The 20,890-nt window shown below is 39.4% G+C and overlaps 2 protein-coding genes and 1 pseudogene across 2 annotated transcripts in view; 2 read left to right on the forward strand and 1 right to left on the reverse strand.

Moving 5' to 3' along the window:
- The first annotated feature begins 309 nt into the window (after positions 1–309).
- Positions 310–867, forward strand: LOC138020522 (uncharacterized). Its single transcript, XM_068867494.1, has one exon. The coding sequence runs from the start codon at positions 310–312 to the stop codon at positions 865–867; it is 558 nt and encodes a 185-aa protein (XP_068723595.1).
- Positions 868–1,133: 266 nt separating this feature from the next.
- LOC138019143 (uncharacterized) lies at positions 1,134–2,230 on the reverse strand (annotated as a pseudogene).
- Positions 2,231–8,509: 6,279 nt separating this feature from the next.
- The window catches only part of LOC138020524 (uncharacterized), a 28,888-nt gene continuing 16,507 nt past the window's right edge, over positions 8,510–20,890 (forward strand). The window contains exons 1-3 of the mRNA XM_068867495.1: positions 8,510–9,446; positions 9,772–10,299; positions 10,428–10,700. Coding sequence (XP_068723596.1) covers positions 8,510–9,446; positions 9,772–10,299; positions 10,428–10,700 — 1,738 coding nt within the window. The remainder of the gene's footprint in view (positions 9,447–9,771; positions 10,300–10,427; positions 10,701–20,890) is intronic.

A 20,890-nucleotide genomic window follows, 5' to 3' on the forward strand; every position in this document is an offset into this window, starting at 1 on the left:
GATGGAGAAAATATTCGTCCAAGAAGCACCTTAAAAGATGTGCCAGAGGACTTTTATGATGCAGACTCTGAGGAAGAAGAAAACGTTACACCTGCAAAGAAAGGACGCCCACGAAAACTCAAATCAGTTGAAGAATTATTAATGGTGTTAAGCCGCCTGAGAAGAGGCTTTTCTGAGCGCCATTTAGCTCACTTGTATGGCGTGGCACAGTCCACCATAAGCAGGCTTTTTGTGCCATGGATTAATTTCATGTATTTAAAATTTGGCCAGGTGTGCATCTGACCTTCTAAGTCAGTAGTTCAAGCAACTATGCCTGCAGATTTTAAAGAAAAATTTTCATCAACGAAAGTGGTTATTGACTGTACGGAGGTCTGGTGTGAAATGCCAAGCAGTTTACTTTTGAACTCTGAACTTTTCAGCGCTTACAAAAACCATGTGACATTGAAAGCACTTGTCGGTATTGCACCAAGTGGGGGCATTACATTTGTCAGTCAACTTTACACCGGCAGCATTTCTGACCGTGAAATTGTTTTACGAAGTGGAATATTGTCCCAATCCTTTGATGATGGTGACTCTGTAATGTCAGACAAGGGGTTTAACATCCAAGACATCCTGCCCCTTGGTGTAGATCTGAACATCCCACCCTTCTTGGGCAGTGTTGGCCAAATATCTGCTGAGGATGTTGTTAGGACACAGCAGATTGCAAGCCTGCGGATACACGTCGAAAGGGCCATCAACAAGATCAAGAACTTCCGAATTTGGAATGGAGTTGTTCCTCTGAGTTTATTTAGTGTTGTAAACCAAATGTGGACTGTTTGCGCTTTCCTATGCAACACTCAGGATCCACTCATATCTAATATCACATGATCTGTTTATGCTATATTGTTTTACTAAGTCAATGTTGTTGTTTACATTTATCTTAGTTGAAATATCTTTCAAACCAGTGTTGTTTTTGTCTCTTTTTGTGTTTAAAACATGATATTTAGAAACATAGAAAATCATAAATCAAACTGGTTTGACAAATTTAAAACCAAAATTAGATATGAACAGTAGTTAATTGTTTTGATGTTTAAATACCCTACCTTGGGGCTCACCATTTAGTAAACATACATGTTAAGAACAGTGATTTTGCCTTATGCTCTGGGTTCTCTAGCTGCTGTAGCTAGGAAGTGTTTAAAATAATACAGTTTCAATGTGACCTTTAAACTGTTCCAAAAGTGAGGGTCAAATGGAATTCGCTCGATGCTCATTCCTTTACTGGTGTAGACGACGAAATCGCACCATTTTGCCCCGGTCACACCCATCAGCCCTTGCACTTGGACATAGTACTTATGGGTGCGTTTAAGTTTAGGCTTTCCATCGACTTCTTCCATAAAAAAGCTGCTATCAGAGCATTTATCCAGGGGGGTGACTAAGTACTTGGTTTCTGGGCATTTGACCTCAGAAAGACCAAACGGATCTGAGCATCCAGGATCAATAACCTTGCCATCAGGTGAAGCACCCAAGTATGGGGCATCCATGCTTATTACAAGTCCTGACTCAAAAACCTTCACTGGCTTGTTAATAGAGGACATATATTTCTGGTATTGTTCTAAGGCAATTGGCTCATATTTAAGTCCATGATTAGTATTATATCTTGACGAAAACGGCTTTGGATTTATAAGATTTTTTACCAGAGATTCATGGTTCCTTTTTCTGTCCCTTATAAGACCAAAATTAGAGGCAGTACATCGGAATTTTCTGATTCGGCTGCGTGTTTTAATTTCAAAGTCATTCAGTTTATCTTCATCAACATTAACAGTGATGTTTCTGCTTCTGAAAGATCGGCAGGCATCTCAAACTGTTCATTAGACTGACTTGATAGGGGAAATCTTGGATATGTCACAACGTGCTCACTGTGGTTGGCAGGGTTTCCTCTAGGGACAGATGTGATGTCACAAAAAACTTTAAAATTATCTTCGGTCACTGCAAGTTGATAGCTGGCATACGAACCTTGTGGACTTTTGCCAAATTTGGTTTCCACTAAGGGAATAGAATCAGACCTTGCAGTCATAATCTGTGCTAAGGCCATATTTGGGTTCAATTCTTTCAAGGTTGCCAATAGTTTCTCTTCATCTACCTTTTGCCCCCGGATATTATTCCTTGCCTCATAAAGTGTACACCTGACACCAGGATCTCGAGCTGATGATCTGGTCTGCTCCAGGTAGGTTTTTGCTACAAGCACTTCCATTGCTAGTTGCGGATTAATAGAGTTTTCTCTTCCCTTCCTATGCCACTGCTGTAAAGAGGAAGTACATGCCTGCTTTGGCTGCATGTCTCCTTCGTTTTCAAGTTCATGGACAGTTTTACATTCATATAATGAGAATTTGCAAATCTTCATTAAGAGTGCTAATATATGGTTACAAAAACCAACCTTCCCAGCAACGCAGGAGCATGAAGCATGTTTCACTTCCCCACTCAAAATGCACAATGCGACTTTTAAGTTGTGTGGGGCATCATTCTTCCGAAAGCTGTGATAGCAGTGTGACCGGAAATAAAAATAGTTCTCGTCGCTCGCTGTAGAGATGCTCTTTAAGTATTCGTCGTTCAGAAAAGTTGTCGCTTTCCGAATACTCGTTGGAACGGAGTGGGCTTTACTTATCGGATCAATTCTCTTTCCAGACTTTGAAATATGGAGATTCATTTCGGCACGGGTGAAAAAGGGCATCCGCCGTATGTCTGCAGACCTTCTTCAATATATTCCTCAACCCTAAACAGAAGGGAAGATAACATAGTTTTAAAACTTTGGTTACAGCAATCATGTCCAAGCGAGGCGGCATTTAACATTTTGTGATTACAATAACAGTACTCTGAAGTTTGTATCTTACATTAGAGCTGTGTTTGTTATTTAATTACTGGTATGAGTAAACCTTGCAACCTTTCCATACAAGTTAAGATGCAACACATTTGAAGCCTTAAAATTCCACAAAAAAAGAAAAATACAATTAGCGCGCAAAAAAAGAAAAAAAGGACCTTCCTTGTATGACCAAGAAAGAGCTAAGGACCAACCAGGTGTTGTACATCTGACATTCTACTATTTCGTCCCGTCAGCAAAATTCCCCAGCTGTACCAATTGAATCAGGGTCATAAGGTTGCCTTGATTTTAACATCATTGGTCGAAACAGTTCTTTTAAAGAGAGTTGGAGCTTCTTTCTGTCACTCATTTAACAGTTTTTACCATCTGAAGTCTCTTAGATCTTGAGGATATGTTAACTTCAACACAAAGCAAATATTTCTTTTTGACCAATCTTTGGCCTTCCTTCTTTGGTGCGATTAACAAGCGATTGCTGCAGCTTTTTTTTATCTTACAGGCCACACGATTGATTATGTTATGTCATGAATGAGAATAAGGCTTAATTAAAGGCTAATTTCAAGACTTTTAAGGTCGGATGTTAACTGTCTCAGAATTGCTTTGTATTCATACTGTATAATAACCTGGGAATTAAAAAAATGATAATGCAACTTTAGTTAATTAATTACATGCAATGTGTTTTTCACCTGAAAACTTTCAGGAGCCATTATCTTTATCTCAGTAGAACCGCTTCAGTGTTATTGGCAAGTTTATTTATTTAATAGCTTGCTGCAAAAATGGTAAATGTGGATGTATGGTACTAATTTTGCTATGGAATTAAGTGCTTTCATTTTTCTTAAAACTGTTCCTCCAAGTTGCACACGTAGTTTGCTCTTGTGATAAGTTATGCTTCGTTGTGATTGAACTGTTTAGTACTGCCTGGTGAATTTTCATCATTACCGTTACCAACAAGAAGGTCGCTAGTAGAATTCGCAACTAATCCTATGATTTGCATCATAAGGTATTGTTGGATTCATGCGACAATAATGTCGCTCCAATTTATTTAACTGATATGTATGATTTTTGTGATGTTAAACCCTGTCCCTCATTAAAAAATAATAATAAACAAAACCTTAACTCGTGCTATCAATTTTTGGTAGTTATTATTAAAAATAAATTTTGTTTCATTTTTAAACACAGAAAAACAATGTCCATGTGTGTACACTGGCTTTTTGCATCCTTTCCATGAATATTCCTTTCTGTGTATACCTTTACACATGCTTTATTTCTTGTACTTGGAGGTTTGGCTGTTTGCTTCACTTTTTTTTTTGTTTTCCAATTAGATTAATCACTAGACAATACAGGCTCAAAAACACCTGTCACATAATCCCCCAGCGTTCCACCTTCGTGCTTCAGATACAAGTCTTTAACCTTGGTTTTTTCGTTGTACGACAGTAGCTGTTTCTTTGTCCCTTTGACAAGATGTCAGGAATGAAACTTCCGCTTCAGGGCTGCTGCAATCGCGCTTTTTTCATGATTTTTTCAAGCATGTTGTACTCGATACTTGCAAGCATTACAAATAGCTTGGGGTTAAGCCTTCCATCGCAGGCTATTGTTTGGCTACACACGTCTCAAAAACTCTTACGAAATCGTCAGCTTAACATTTGTTTTATCGCACTTTGCCGCACAGACGGCAACAATTCACAAAAACACTCTTAGGCTGATCCCTGCAAAACTTTATTTAACAGCGAGGCAATACACAAATCCTTTCCATCTAGGTTAAATGCGTCAAGATAAAGTTGCAATCTGCGCGGACGATAGCAATGCTTATACCAAAATTAATTCGCGACGGTGATATTTAAGAAGCGGAACACAAAAACACGACTAGTACCTTCCCTTGCAATAGTCTAGTCGGCTCTTCGAGGGTGTTTTGACCAAGCATTTTGATTTTACATATGTACAGATAATTGCCCCCACGAAACAAAATCTTCTAAGTAGAATTGGTCGAATTTTGCATCTTGCGCGTCCCTTTGCGACCCAAATTTTCGCCGCATGGTATGTCTGTTTTACGAGCCAGACAAGGAGAGCGATTAAAAAAATAAATGGCGACCGTTGATGTAGTATTTATCACTTGATATAAGGAATCACGATCTGACTTCATTGTATGAGGTTCTCTGATTGGGTGGAAAAAAGACAGTTGCGGAAATTTCCACCCAATCAGAATTTAAGTCGCTCTGGAACTCGTCCATTAAAGGTATGTTCCCAGGGGCTCTTCTCGCCTTACTTGAAACCTTTACGCCAGTCCCGATTCTCGTCTCGTCTCGACTGACTGCCCCTGGGTCTCCGAGGATGCTGGATACCGAGAGCTGAAAATACAGCTAATGGGAAAATGCACTTGACGAGCTCACGAGTGATGTGAACACACCAAAAGATTTCGTCTTAGTTACATAACCTAACTACAGCTGCCGATAAAGAAGATCAGAGAATACTCTATATTGCTGTGTGCGCTTTTGCCGCTTTAAATCGTGAATGTAGGAGCAAAATACGCTCACAAACGCACTGAATCTTCGCACAAGTTGGAAGTTTACACAGCCGACGACGTCAAAATCCTTAACTTGATCCCAGGTTTTTTCTAATATTTTCCTTAAAAATACGCGAGGTTTCTTCCCATTTTACATATGATCTCGGAACAGAAATTAAATTGTTTTTGTACAGAAATGCTCCTTAGACCATTTTAAAATAAAAAATAGTGGTTAAATTTCGAGTCATGTGCACTTTAAAAGTCAAGCATTTTCCTTAAAATGCTGGCCGTTCCCAATAGCGTAGTTTAGTGCAGCAGTCCAATTCTTACTCTAATCATATAGCTGCATCAAAATCCAATATTGCCAACAGATCTATGTTTTATTAATTTTTGCCAACTGTCCAAATTTGAAGTAAATTTAATAGTTTTTGGTGCAACGTTTACTTCAGCTTTGAACAAACTGTCCAATTTCAGAGAAATTTGGATACTTCCCATCAACCAATCAAATGTCAAGAGAAATAAAAAAACGGAGTTTTGGCCAATTAGCTTGCAGCTATAATAGGCGGCTTAAACGAGTGACGTTCAGGCAGAGAACAGTTACCGGAAGTGAACATTTCGCTCACTAGGACAGTGGTTTCTCTCAGATTTTTAAACTAATCGTCTCTAACAGTGAGAACAAACCGTTTTTGGAAGCTATATAATTAATAGGTAATGGAGTACATCCTTGTCCAATTTGGAAATAATTAGATTCAAAATATTCCTTGGACTGCCAAATTGGACTCGGCCTACGGCCTCCTTTAACTTTGGCAGTCCTTAGAACTTTTCTCATCCAATTATTTCCAAATTGGACAGCATGTAGTCCTAATATATAGATTTAGCCAAGCCTAAAAGCGGAGCTGCCTGGTTATTTATTCTTACTGCCTGTAGGGTGTAGGGTTAATGAAAATAAAGGTTTCGAATTCTCCTCGTTTGGATGTTTCCGGTTGCTGCTTTAATAATTAAATCATTTCCTTTGCTTTCTTCTATAGCAAAAATTCATTGCCTAACTTGCGAATTCCACGGAACATTTTACGCTAAAAACCGATATCGCATGAATCACGAAGCCATGACTTTGGAATTCACCAGTTTGGCAATGAATTTTTCTTGAACCGCATGAGTTTTAAAAGGAAGCAAGCATACCCTCAGCGAGCAAATGAAAAAGGAAAAAAGCCATTTCACATTCAACTGTCAATAGCCAGCGAATAGGAATCACGCTATAATTAGAAACCGTCAGGAAACTTTGTCAGTTAAAGGTCAAAAAAGGGTTGTACTGATGTACTTTGTTCCACTAACCCTAACCCACCAGTTGGGCAAACGGATCAAAAACCACTTGTCCCACTCGCATATTTACGGTGGCCCGTTAGGGACATGGCATTTCCTGATCAATTTTCCTGCTTCAAATTTTCAAACTTAGGGCGCTTTCCATTTGTAAGAACTGGCCGGTCGGACTGGTCCGTCCGTGAATGGAACGCGCGAGTTCTGAGAACTGGCAGAACTGGTTCTGGCCAAACTGGCCAAGTTCATTGAGTAGGGCCGCTCAGTTCCCTCAGTTCTGCGCGGAACGCGGGAAAATTTGTACGCGTTAAAAAATGGCAGTAGGTTCATCGCAGACTTATGGTGAGTATTATAAATATGTGTTGTGCATTGTTTTGGTTGAAAGGAAGATTCCTTTTTCTGAAGTGCCTTGTGAAGGTATTCATAAACAAATTTTATTTCATTGCAGGACTAAAGAACGAGGAAAAACTTGTGACGTGGACAACAAAGAGCAAAAAACTATTGATTTCCCTACGCCGGGAAAAAGTACGAAAGAAAGTCGCTTGGGATAAAGTTGCAGAGCTCTTAACCATGCCAATGTACCGCGACACACTTGACATCGAAACGATCAGATATTTGACGGCAGGTCTCATGGTTCGCAAGGGCCCATACAGTCAGAGCTATCTGTTTTCTTGCTTCAATGGGCTACCGGCCAAATGCATTTCCCATAGGAATATGCTCACTTGGTGCTAACAATTGAACAAGTAGTTCAAATGTCGAGGATGACATCCGGAAATGGCTCCTGTAGCCATCACAATGATAGCGTGGAACCGTGACTTCAAAATACTGCGCAATTCTCGCTAATTCACGCCGAGAAAAAATACAACTGATTGAAAAAAACAAAACTTCGTCTTCTGCATCGTTCACAAAAAGATTATCCTCCTCCTCCGGCGAAAGAAAGTCGAGAAAAAAATGTTGGAGGAATGTTACAAACTCTCGTCGCAACATCAGCCATGTTGTTTACATCAGCTCTTGCGTGTATTCCACACAAGGATTGCGTGAGTAATCGCGCGGGCCGGCCTCGACCTTACAAATAGAAAGCGCCCTTAGTTTAAAAACTCGAAATTTTATGTTTACAAGCTCGAAGTTTTGTGTTCACAAACTCGCCATTTCGAATTTAGAAACTAGAAATTTTGCGTTCGCAAACTCGAAATTTTGAGCTTGCAAACTCACGGTCGGAGTTAAATACAAACTGCAGACAAGGGGTAAAATGCATTTGCTTTTATGTAAGGTTACAATTTAACTGTTGAAAAAGGCCAAACACCTCCGAAATGCTGACCCTAGGCCTAATTACTGAGGCACAAAACAATGTTAGGCTCATCTGTTCGCACTTCTAAAGGGTTTGGGCCTTTAAAACAGTTAAATTATAACATTCATCTGCAGACCAGTTTCCAAACTCGAAATTTGGAGTTTGAACACAATATTTCGAGTTTCTAGATTCGAAATTTGGAGCTTGTGAACACAAAATTTCGAGTTTATAAACACAAATTTTCGTGTTTGTAAACTCAAAATAAAGTTTGAAAATATTCCCCTATATACCTACATGAAGGTAGGACGTGCTTTTGCGAGCTCCGCCATTTTTGTTCTTGCTTTCGGTTTTCTTTTGACTTTCGTCTTGTTGGATTTCCATGCCTTTGGCAATGAGTCTCTTGCGCTGTTTACCATTGACTATGCTCCCCATTGTAAGGGGAAAAACCGTTTTCTCTTCATGGCAGACAAGTCGTTCCTGTTCCACGTGGACGAAAGTATTTGTATTCTCGGATTTTGTTTATATCCATGCAAACTCTTATATAAGTTTTAATCTGATGAGATTAGCGATAAGCGGCGATGTTAATCCAAATCCTGGACCTGTCTTGTCAAGGGTCTCGAAAACACATTTGGCTGAGCCGACACGTAAGAATCATGTATCCTGCTTGGCCTTGAATGCGAGAGGTATCGTCAACAAGAGAGTTGAATTGGGCAGTCGCTTATCGTCTACCACCTTTGAGTTAGTCGCTGTTACTGAATCATTGCTGGATTCTTCAATACGTTCAGCTGAAATCTTCCCTAGTACGTATTATGTGCATCGTAAAGATCGCTCACGTAATGGTGGAAGAGTGCTGCTAGCCTGTTCTCACGAAATCAGCAGCATCAGAAGATCGGAGCTAGAAAGGGATTGTGAAATTATGTGGTGCGAGATTATAATTTCAAACCCATATTCTCGTATAATGGTTGGGGTCTTTTATAGACCTCCTTATACAGATGTTTCTTATTTGCTGGAGCTGGAAAAATCATTATGCCTGTTAGAGAGAAGTGGAAATACCTTAACTACTTTGTTACTTGGAGATTTCAATCTGCCCAATGTTGACTGGTCCAATCCGTCTTGTCCAATTGGTTCTGATACGTTATCCTCGACGTTCTGCACCATATATCAGGATTATGTTTTCCATCAAATGGTCTTGAATCCTACGAGGGGCGATAATATATTGAATTTGGTGTTATCTACGGCTCCTGATCTGTTGTTTGACCTTAATGTTAACGAGGGACTTGATAACTCTGATCATAACTCCATTGAATTTAATTTGTGGCTCAAAATCGTACGACCAAAGCAAAGTCCTAGGATTGTTTATAACTTTGGCGCTGCCAATTGGAATAATCTGCGAGACGATTTCTCAAATATACCTTGGAATACTGCTTTCTTACTGGATGATATAAATGATGTTTGGGATGCATGGAGAGCTCTGTTTATGGAGGCAGTTGATCGTAATATTCCAACAAGGTCGCAGAAGCACAAAAGGAATGTACCATGGTTTAATTCTGAATTAAGATCCCTAGTTTTGAAGAAAGGGGCGTTTGTGGAAGAAAGCAAAATCCTCAATGGACCCTGTCAAATGGGCTAAATACAAGTCCTTAGGCAATAAGGTGAAGGATAGTTTGAACAAAGCGCACGGGAAATATGTTGCTAATCTAACAGCATCTTTGCCTTCCGAGCCGAAAAAATTTTGGTCGTTCGTAAAATCACGCACTGGTAATGCTAGTATTCCCAGCTGTGTTGAATATGATGGTCAATCTGCCTTTACGCCAAAAGGGAAAGCTGATTTATTCAATAAATTCCTTCATAGTGTTTTTAGTGAAAGATCTAGTGAGTTGCTTTATGAGGATTTTACATCATTAACTGAAAGCACGGTTGATGACTTATCATGTTCAGTGGCTGATGTTTATAAAGTTCTTAGTTCCCTTGATGTAAATAAAGCGAATGGTCCTGATGCAATCTCACCTAGAATTCTGAAGGAATGTGCCTCTGAGTTGGCACCATCAATATCACAGCTGTTTAATTTTTCATTGGTTCATGGCAAGTTACCAAGTGTCTGTAAATCTGCCAATGTTGTTCCAATTCATAAATCTGGCGAACGCACTTTGGCTGAAAATTATCGACCAGTTTCTCTTACGAGTATTTTAGCAAAGGCCTTGGAGCGTATTATCCATAAGCATATTATGAAGTTCCTGACACATCATAGGCTGCTGAGTGAGAGCCAGCATGGTTTTAGAGAAGCTCGTTCATGTGTTACTCAACTTCTTCAGCTGCTACATTCATGGTTCAGTTTTCTTGAGAAAGGTGCCTCAGTCGATGTGATCTTTTTGGACTTTGCAAAAGCCTTTGACAAGGTTTCTCATTGCTTTATAAGTTGCAGTGTTATGGCATTCGGGGTCATTTGTTTTCCTGGTTTCACGATTATCTGTCAGACCGTACACAAAGAGTCATTATTGGAGGTCATTCATCAGAATGGATGGAAGTGTCCTCTGGTGTCCCTCGAGGGAGTATATTAGGGCCACTTTTCCTGCTGTATATAAATGACTTCCCCCTAAATGTAAGCTGTAGTACAGAGCTTTTTGCTGATGACAGTGTTCTTTATCGTAATATCACATCTGTAGATGATTGTGTTGAGTTTCAGGGTGATCTTTTGTCTGCTGCCTCCTGGTGTGACTTGTGGAAGGCAACGCTGAATCCTGAAAAGTGTAAGGCCCTACATGTTACTAAGTCTAAATGTCCTTTAGTTCATCAGTATGTGATAAATGAGAATAATCTGTCGGCCGTAAATAAACATAAGCACCTGGGTATTTGGATTGAATCTTCTTTAAGGTGGGACGCTCATATCAATTACATTGTTGGTAAGGCAAATAGAGTGTTGGGTCTAATAAGGAGAACATTTGGGCCGAAAGATCCTGTGGCAATTAAAACAGCTTTTAATGCTTTAGTTCGTCCTATTTTGGAATATGCATGCCCAGTGTAGAACCCTTATTTGGTTAAACACATACACAGTATTGAATCCATCCAGCGTCGTGCTACTCGATTGATATGTGGATCCGATAAACCTTACTCTGAAAGGCTCACTGAACTGAACTGGTCATCATTGGAGCTTAGAAGGAAATACCTCTGTTTGCTTCAGCTTTACAAGATAATTCATGGCTATTCTGATATTGACTATACCGCATATGTGGATCTGACTGGCCCAACAAGAACCAGAAGTAACCATGACTTTAAAATTAGACCTAAAGCAGTCAGGACAAACTATTTTAAATTTTCATTTTTTAACCGTTACGTTAATGACTGGAACTCTTTACCTAATTCAGTTATGTCTGCTTCTAGCTTAAGCTCTTTTAAAACTTTACTACTTAATTATCTTTGTAAATAGATAGGTCTTTTAGATTTCGTACACATTGTGAAATTATATATTAGATATACTATTCTTAATTGTTTTAACTTTTATTTCTGGAGAGCAGTTTTTATATGGGAATTCAGTTTCCCCTATTGCTTTCCTTTACCTATTGTACTTTTGTATATATATTTTCTTTTGCACATTGGTAAGAAGCTTTATTAAATTAAATTAAATTAATTAAATTAAAATTAAATTAAAGTAAATTAAATTAAATTGAAGACTCAATTTCGAGTTTCTAAACTCAAAATTTCTGATCACGAGATGCTATATCCCTTACGGGCCACCGTAACATTTTAGAGCAAAACAAACAAACAAATCACCTTTTTCTTTATGTCCAAAAGAGTACAGATAATTGTTATTTAATTCCAGTTGAGAATAAAAATTCGATTTTCATTCCTGAACAAAGGAAAACCGATTAAACCACTTTTTGAAAATAACAAACGGTTTAGTGCCCAAGGAAATAATTTGTGGAGTAACTTCTTCCACTAAGTATGAGCTATTACTGGTATTCTATTTTGTCGTTTTCTTTTTTTTTTTTTCGCTCTCCTTTCGTTTCTGTTCTAGTCATAGGTCTTCCAGGCATCATGTAACCTTATCAGAGCTTCTAAAGATATGCCAAAAATTGCAGTACAGAGAAAAAAGCAGCTCTAAGCAGATAAAAAAAAAACACTCTGCTTTAAGTTTATATCCCTCCCATGCTTGACTTGAATAACTGCGTAGCCGCTAGTGTTGACCACAGCTATCATGGTATGTCAAACTGGATTAAAACCAGCGAAAAATGCACAAAGAAAACATTTTCCAAACCGTTTTCCACCTGAACACGACAAGCGTTGACTGTGTAAGAACTATAGTTGACGTAGTAAGGCCGTGTAGCCGCGTCGCGCCACAGAAAGCGCCCGAAATGAAGCCTCGCTTATGCTTAGGAGTTAATAGTGGGTTGAGCCTGCAATTCAATCGGAAACCAGTACCTGGTACTTGAAAACACAACAGCTGACCTCGGTGAGCTCTAAGCTTGAGCCTGCGATATGGTCACGTGATACTGGTCTGCGGATACTTTGTTTTGACAGGTGTGAATTGATGAAAACATGGATGTCCAATATCAAAGATGTATGATGTAAACTAGCGTGATACTGGTCACATTGGCATACATGGAAGGGTGGACGCACGGACGAACAGACGGATGGTCGTTGACGTCATGCCTATAAAACCAAAATTTCTCTCTTCGATGGGTTATCATATTTCTTAACAATCGTGCTCCTCGCGCGCAAGTTATCGGCGCGCCCTTAGCTCCGCTATTACATATACTAATCTCCAATTTTTCAATCCATTTTCCAAGGTTCTTAGTAACACTTCCAAGAGCCCCTACAACAACCGGTACTACATCCACGTTTCTTACACTCCACATTCTTCTAACCTCCCACCTCAAATCCTGATAGTTTTCGATTATTTGAAATTCCTTTTCATGTACCCTACTATCTCCAGGGATAGCAATGTCCACAATTATACATTTCGTCTCCTTCTTGCTCACTACGATGATGTCGGGGTTTCTCTCTTCAACAACGTTATCACACTGGATGTTCATACCACTTTGCCTTCCTTTCAAGCTGGTGTAGCTCACACAACTTCCAATGTATAATCTTCGCCACATTATCATGTCGTCTTTTATACCATATATCATATTTGCCCTTACAGCTCACTTTCTTCGAACCTCTCTCGAGCTTACAAAATCTTGCTACTTATTACTTTTTTAGTCTTCCTTTGCTGTCACACTCTTTCATCCACTGAAATTGCCGTATCTATAATTTGACAGCCTTTCTCTTTCTTGTCAATTATCAATAAAGTGGGTCTCCTAGCCTCAATTTTATAGTCTGTTTGCAAACTTAAGTCCCACAATAGTTGGTTCATTACAATCGCTTTAAACAGGAAAATTTAGTTTTATCAAACGTGTTAATAAATGTCGAATTACCACTGTGAACGATTTAGAAAACTGACCTTTCGAGCGTTAGCCCTTCGTCAGAGCGAATAGAGGAATGGTGGGTGTTTTTGGTTTTTATGCTGGTCTGAAGTCTTGCAACATGAATTTTTGAATAAATTAATGGAATGAGAGGCGCTCATTGATTCCGTGAGGACGGAGTGTACCTAGTTGAAAGATTAATTTTTGTTCCAGATTCTTGCGGCTTTCTGTGTTGCCGTGATGTAAGAATAGGCCGCAAATTGTCATGTTGTGGTGGGAGTGATTAGGAAGATGAAAATGGTGTACAACTGTTTTTCTTGCGTCTGAGTCGTTTCTTTCTACATCTCTTAGGTGTTCGCGCAAGCGGTACATCTTCCTACATAGAGTGCAGGTTATGCAATAGATGACATTTGCGGAGATGCATGTACAGTGGTCAGTGTTTTTAACGGATCGATTCGGTCCTGAGATCTTAACCATGTTAGAAATAAAAGGAAAAGTTTTGCATCGTGTTCGTGTACATCGTGTTCAGACGTAAATGCGTTCCTAACTAAAAAGTTACTTATGTTTTTGTCGCGTTTGAATGAAATGAGTGGTGGCAGAGGAAATATATGTTTAGTTTCGAGATCATTGCGGAGAATTTTGAAGTTTTTGAGAAGTTTTTGACTGTTGGTTTCTTCGTTCTGTGGTGTTTGCAGTGCGGTTTCTCGATCGATTTCTTGGGCACGATGTTTGCCTGTGGTGACAGCGGAGTCCGGGTAGCCACGGTTGTTGAAAAAAAGGCACATTCCTCGCACTTGCTGTTAAAGTCGGACTCGTCACTACAGAGGCGCCTTAGTCTAAGAAATTGAGAGAATGTGATGGCGTGTTGCGGATGAGAGGACGAATGCAGCAAGTAGTTATGGGAATCTGTTGGTTTGTAGTGTACGCTTGTAGATAAACCGTTGCCGTTGACTGAAAGTTTAATGTCGAGGAAAGCAAGTGAATTTTCGGAAATTTCCCAGGTATATTTTAGAGCCGGGTGGAAAGAATTGAATGAAGTGATGAATTGGATGAGTTCCTCTTTGCTGGATGAAGTAGCACCGACGCAGTCATCGATGAAATGTTTGTAAAGATCAGGTTTTGGTCCGTTGAAGTTAGAGAAAAATTCATTTTCGATATAGCCTACGAAAAGGTTAGCGTAGCTAGATCCCATTTTGGTTCCCATTGCAACGCCGTTGATTTGTTTGTAGTAGCAGTTGCCGAATGAAAAACAGTTGAGTGTGAGAACCAGTTCAGCCAGACGAAGTAAGGCTTCCGAGCTTGGTTTTTTAACATTAGTTCAAAAAATTTTTGGAGGCCTTCATTGTTGGGCATTACAGTGTTGGGGATTACAGTGTATAAAGATATTATGTCCATAGTGAAAATGAATTTGTTTTCGCCTGAGAAATTGAATGTACGGAAAATATCAAGTGCATGGTTGCTTTCTTTCATGTACGAAGGTAGTGACCTGACTATGGATGTCATGATTTTGTCTAAATAGCTCGAGATAGGTTCGGCTGGGTAACTGCATGCTGAAACAAATGGGCGGCCCGGGTGGTTGGGTTTGTGAGTTTTAGGTTTGAAATAAATGCCAAATTTTCTTGTTTCACTCTCCCACCGACGCAGCACCACAGATTCCCTTACTTTAAAGGCAGCAGCTGTTTCTTGAATTTCAACTCCTTCCCTGCTGACTGTTTTCAACAGTTCTCCGTCAGTAGCTTGGACATAACTTTCTAGCGACATTCTTTCTTGATTGACACAGTCCTCAACTGAAATGGGGCCCCTTCTTCTCTCTTCCGTTGGTACATAGAGTCGTACCACACAATTCCGTGGATGAAAACTGTTATGAGATTCACTTATGTGAACGAGAGAATGCGCATGAGCAGTGTGTGTGCTTGTGATATGATCTAGTAAACACATGTAAGTTTCTGGACTTGAGAAGTAAAGACAAACAACACGCACGCACCTACCCCTTTGAAGCCCAGATACTCCTTCAGAATACAAGAGAAATCTCAGGACCGCCACTGTGAATCTTGAACACTGAGGAAAATTGCGGGAAAACAGGGCACTTTTGTCGAGAATTTTTATTAGTTAAACGAAGATCCAATCAAAAAATCGGTTATATGGCCGTGATAACAAACGAAGTTGAAGAAAGCCATTTTCTTTTGTTCTGTCAACGTGTGTTTGAAACTCAGAGATGGAAAAAAGCGTTAAAAAACGAGTTTTAAAAAATCGAAGTTATTTGAACTTGGGGATGCGATATGAGCCCACAATGGAGAAACCTTTTTAAAAGGTTCAAAGTCGTTTTATCTGGGAGATTTGATACCCGTTCGGGATACCGAGGGATTCCCTCCCTATCCTGCAAACTCCCGAAAAACCTGGGAGAGTTGCCATAATTGTATTCGCAAGATACAAGCTCCATAAGAGAGTGTGAAGTGCCACTGAGTCCAATGAGCAATTCGTGACCGAGTTATTAACTATCGCAGAAGACTGCGAGTTGAAATAAATATATGAAAACTATCAGGAACAGAAATGTGATTGGTATATATGATGAGAAGATAAGTCTACCTCAAATGTGGCTATTGGAGCGAAGTATTAGATCAGAAATCTAGCTTTTTAACCAACTTTCACTCACCCCTAGCGAGATACCGGTTTGCATGCTTGCCTTTCGGACTGAAAATGTCACTATAAATTTTCCAAAAAAGAGTAGTCGATCAAACGTTCGAAGTATGCCAGGGCGTAATAGGCATAGCTCGACGCATAGCTCAAATCATTACTTTTGGTCAGAGTGAAGACGACCATGCCTCAAACATGCATGTCATGATAAAACAATGTGAAGTAGCTGCAATAAATCTCAATCCCGACAGGTGCCTTATCAAGAAAGGCAGCATCAAATTCTACAGAATCATGTGCGGCCCAGATGGGATCAAGCCCGATCTTTCTGCGCTTCAACAGCTAAACTCCCAAGAAATAAGCAAGAGCGTGTGGCGTTTTGGGCCTCGCCACTTATAAGGGACCCTTCATCCCAAGTTTTAGAACACTAACCGTACCCTTACGAGAACTCATAAAGCAAACCAGTTCATTCACCTGGAGAGCGACATATCAATACGTACTCAAGATAAAGGAATCAATCATCAACGGGATAACTGTGACCTACTTTGACCCACAGAAGGAGGCAGTCCTTCATGCACACATTTTCCAAAGGCGTTGGTGCAGCATAAAGTAAAGCTTTGAAAAGTGGAGTCAAGATACGTCAACATTGAGCGGGAATTGCTAGCCGTGGTTTATGTCTGTCAAAGATTCCATACCTTCTTGTTCGGGAGACAATTCACTGTCCATACAGACCATAACCCTTTCGATAGTATACATATCAAGCACCTAACCGCTGCTCCGTTACGTCACCAAAGCATGCTTTTCCATATTTAGCTTTACGATCTCGTGATTCAGTACAGACCTGGGAAAGAGATGGGACTCGCTGATGCATTGCCGAGACTGTTACCTGAAGAGAAACACACAATACCGGACATGATTACAGAAAGTATGTCCCCCGTTTAGCGCCAAAGAATCAGACGAAACACCAGTGACGATCCAGAACTAGTCGCCCTTTAATAACAAGCCTACCAAGGCTGGCCTTCAGTCATCAAAACGTTTCGCAAATCCTGAAGCCATCCTGGACATACCGAGACGAGATCACTATCGAAGACGGCATAGCTATGAAAGGCAATCGGAACAGCATCCCTAAGGTGATGCAACCAGAAATTCTAGCAAAACTCCTTGAGCCTCAGAAAGGAACTGTTAAGACAAAACGCAGCGCATTTTAGTCTCATTGGGTAGTCTCTGACTGTGCCAGCTTGCCACAATTCAGTTGCAATATCAAGACAGCACACTTCTCGAGGCTGAATATTTTCAATGATTGCATCAGTGAGTCCAGTTGGCTCTCATTTTTGCATAAAGCTTCAGATCATCCATAAAAAGGTGGTTGATCTTTGTCTTGTTTACATGCATGTATGCTGCTTCACACTGTCTGAGGATAAGAGACAGAATAATCAATGAGACGACAATGTACAGTAAAAGGGACTCAGAAAGTTGGGGAAGTTCTGACAAAAGAATGAGATCGATAGACCCATTGCATAAATGGGGCTGTAATTTGAATACAAATACTTATACATCCTTTTAACAAAGGATTTCTCGCGTAGATGTGAGTCTGCAGAGGTATAAGTATTGCTATTCACATGTAAGCGCCATTTGTGCATTGGGTCTATTACTTGTCGTTGATGAACAGGGTCCTCCTCGTTATGTGAGCGGTTCCAAAGAGAACGATCTGCTGAAGCTCTTCTACTCTGATGTCCCCGGGGATTTTGCTTCTTCACGAGCCCCAAGCGCAGCTATGAGGCACCATAAACCGACAGAGCGTAAGAAAAATTTGGTAAGACTATTGCGTTAAAAAGGTGATCTACTTCCTCCTGGGACATTCCTTCCTTACGTTAAGATCCTAATACGAATAATGACTTGTTCGCCTTAATTACCTTCGCGCGCGTGTGTTGAAAGCAATCACTGAAAAACGGGTTATCGAACTTAACGAGTTGGGAATTGCGGCTGCAACGATTGGCGAGAGTCTCAAGATTGATGACGAAATACTGGAAGGGAATATGAGGTAGTGTTTGGCAGCGCTGAAATGTGGATGAGGAAGAATTGGATTTCAAAGCTTAAGACTTCAAAATTGAAGAACGACGTCAAGTTCCTTGTTGTAGACGAGGCTCATGTATCTCAGAGTTAATAAGTAAAAGTGGCTATTGTTCAGATGCATTTGCGATGTGAAAATCTTCACATACTTAAGTATTTTCGGAAGACCATAGAGAACTACTCGTCTTCTTCTATATTGTTATTATTCTTTCATTGTATCAACTCTACACATCCCAACTTACGATTCACAGTTGAAAGGGTGGTTGGAAAGAAATAACAGTTTTTTGGATGTTTTGATTGACAACAATCAGTCTTCTCCAGTTGCCCCTGTTTACCGCAAAAAGACCTTTACGGGTCCGTTTGCCTCGTCATCATAGGAATTGGGATTGCTTAGCACACTTTTTCACAGGGTTTACAAAATAAACAGTACATAGTTTGGTTTTCATAAGGACATTCAAGAACCCCGTCACAATTGTACGAAAAAGCTGTTTCCTAGGTTGGACGATTGATCAGATCATACGGTAATATGAACGGGGAAATTGGTAACGCCAGTGAGATAAGTAATACAAATGGAAAGGATTTTTCCAACACGCATTTTTACAAGCTCCCTTATATTGGTATGTTCTCGAAAATGACACAAAAAAGGCTTAAGAAATTACTCAGAATGTGTTGCACTAATATTGAGATTAAGTTCAGTGGTTTTTTCTACTTTCAAAATAACGCCGTTGTTAATTGTGAAAGATTTTGAGCCACAGGGTCTCCGATCGCACGTAGTGTATGAATTTACTTGTGCTGGAGACTCTTCCTCCACTGAATATTTCACAATATTAGACTCAGCCAACTCGCGTTTAAAAAATAAAAATAAAAGAGGCTTTGCATATCAAATACAACAAACATACTCTCAACCAACAACTACAACATTTTGGATTATCTCTTTCAGTTTAGTCTCGTTAGCTATTCACTTTTAAATTACAATGAAATTCTTCTTTATATTTTTAACGGCTTTGTCGCGATGATAGTATCTAAGTATCATAACTAATCCATTTAATTTGTTTTTGTAAGTATGGGAATAATGTATCATTTCATCCATTGTATTTCTCTTATAAATAGGTTTAAATTCAAATTGAACTGTATGTTATCCATTTAAAGATTACTTTCAACGATTACATCATAACGCTTTAAATACTAGAAACAATGGGAAAACAGTAAAACTACCACAGGTCAAACTAGATTTTGCGCACCGTAGTTTTTATTTATTAGGTGCCTCGATTTTTAATTCATTGTCGTTAAGTTTAAGTTTATTCTAGAGTTTTATTTAGGAAAGCTTTGGATGATTATTACTTGTAATTTCTATTATAGTTTTTGATTGTTTTTAACTAAGTGCGTTTGTTGCTTTTACTGCCAACGAGCAAGCCGAGCGAAGACGCGAGGCTTGCGAGGCGGCCAGCCTAATGCCGCGCGAAGTATTGCAGCAGTCAGAAAAATTCTCGATCGTGCTGTGAAAAGTGTAATGTAAGGCTACGTAGTGTAATTTAAGGTTCCCTCGAGATTTAGTAGGGCAATGAAAGCGCGTGTTTTGATATGTGATGTCATTAGCCAAACTTGCATGAAACGCGCCACTTATGATGATCTTGTGTTCGGAGGTGAGTGAAAACAATTTTTTCCCATCTCCCTGACCATTGTATTGTGTACACTTGCTTTGAGTGTCCTTTAATGTTTATTTTTGAACCATCGTGTTCTATATTGAGTGAACGAGCTCAAAACTAAGCCGGCGTACGTGTTCTCATCGCCCGCTGTTGTCAATTTCGGATTTCACCCGGCGAGTAGAGCAGTTTGTTTTCGTTTTGTAACCATTGAGTCGTGAACAATTTAATTTAATTTTCAAAGAAGATATGTTGTCTGCAAAGTACACAATTAAACGATCAATTTGACTTGTAATTCATGGCTGTATCTTGTCGAGAGAGTTTGATTCCCTGTTACACGTTCCACACTGAAAAGTCTAAAAACGCTTTGGCGATTTTTTTACATGGCACTGATTTTATTCAATTTAATGATTGTACGTTCTTGTTAAAATTACGGCCGTTCAAAAATTACAGCAGTACTTTCCATATTATTGCAAAACACGTTGACATCTACATTTTTGTTGGAGATACAAGGTGTGTAATTTTTATTATTGTATTACAAAATCACAACTACTGTTGGGTATTTTGGAACTCTGTTACAAATCAGCAAACTATGTATTATATTGACTGTTTCGTTGGCACTTAGCGATAGCTATTACTAGTATGCACTTTTTTAAACTTTTTTTAGTATTAGTTTTTTAATTCTTAGCCAGCAGGACCCCGTTGATAACAGTACTTTGTACTGAAGGGTAATCCTGGGTAAATATTCCATTTATTATTATCACAACTGAAGATGGTATATATACATGTCGAAACATATCTTGTAAAAAAGAATTAATATTTCATTTCTTCAAGTTATTTCTCATCTGCTCTTCTCTCAAGACCCTTTGGAAATCAAAAAATAAAACTGAAATTACCTGCACAGTAATCTCTTTCACAACATTTTCCGTTTGACTGATAATCTCTCCACCCTCTCTGTTCAGTTTGGAACAAAAGAAAAATTACTAATTAAAAACTCAAGCTAAAGCGTAGTAGTTCGCTTACTCGACTGCAATTTCACAGTCAAACAAAGCAGCTCACGACTGCCCGTCCACTTGACACAAAAATCCTAAAAATCGAAAGGTATTAGTTTGGTGTGGACAGTCGCTAGAGTAACGATGAATTCAGTTCCAAAATAAATAGCCGTAGCCGGCCACAAAAAGGCGTGCCAAC

This window comes from Montipora capricornis, chromosome 10 (assembly GCF_036669925.1).
Source record: "Montipora capricornis isolate CH-2021 chromosome 10, ASM3666992v2, whole genome shotgun sequence".
In the NCBI taxonomy this organism is placed as follows: Eukaryota; Metazoa; Cnidaria; class Anthozoa; order Scleractinia; family Acroporidae; genus Montipora; species Montipora capricornis.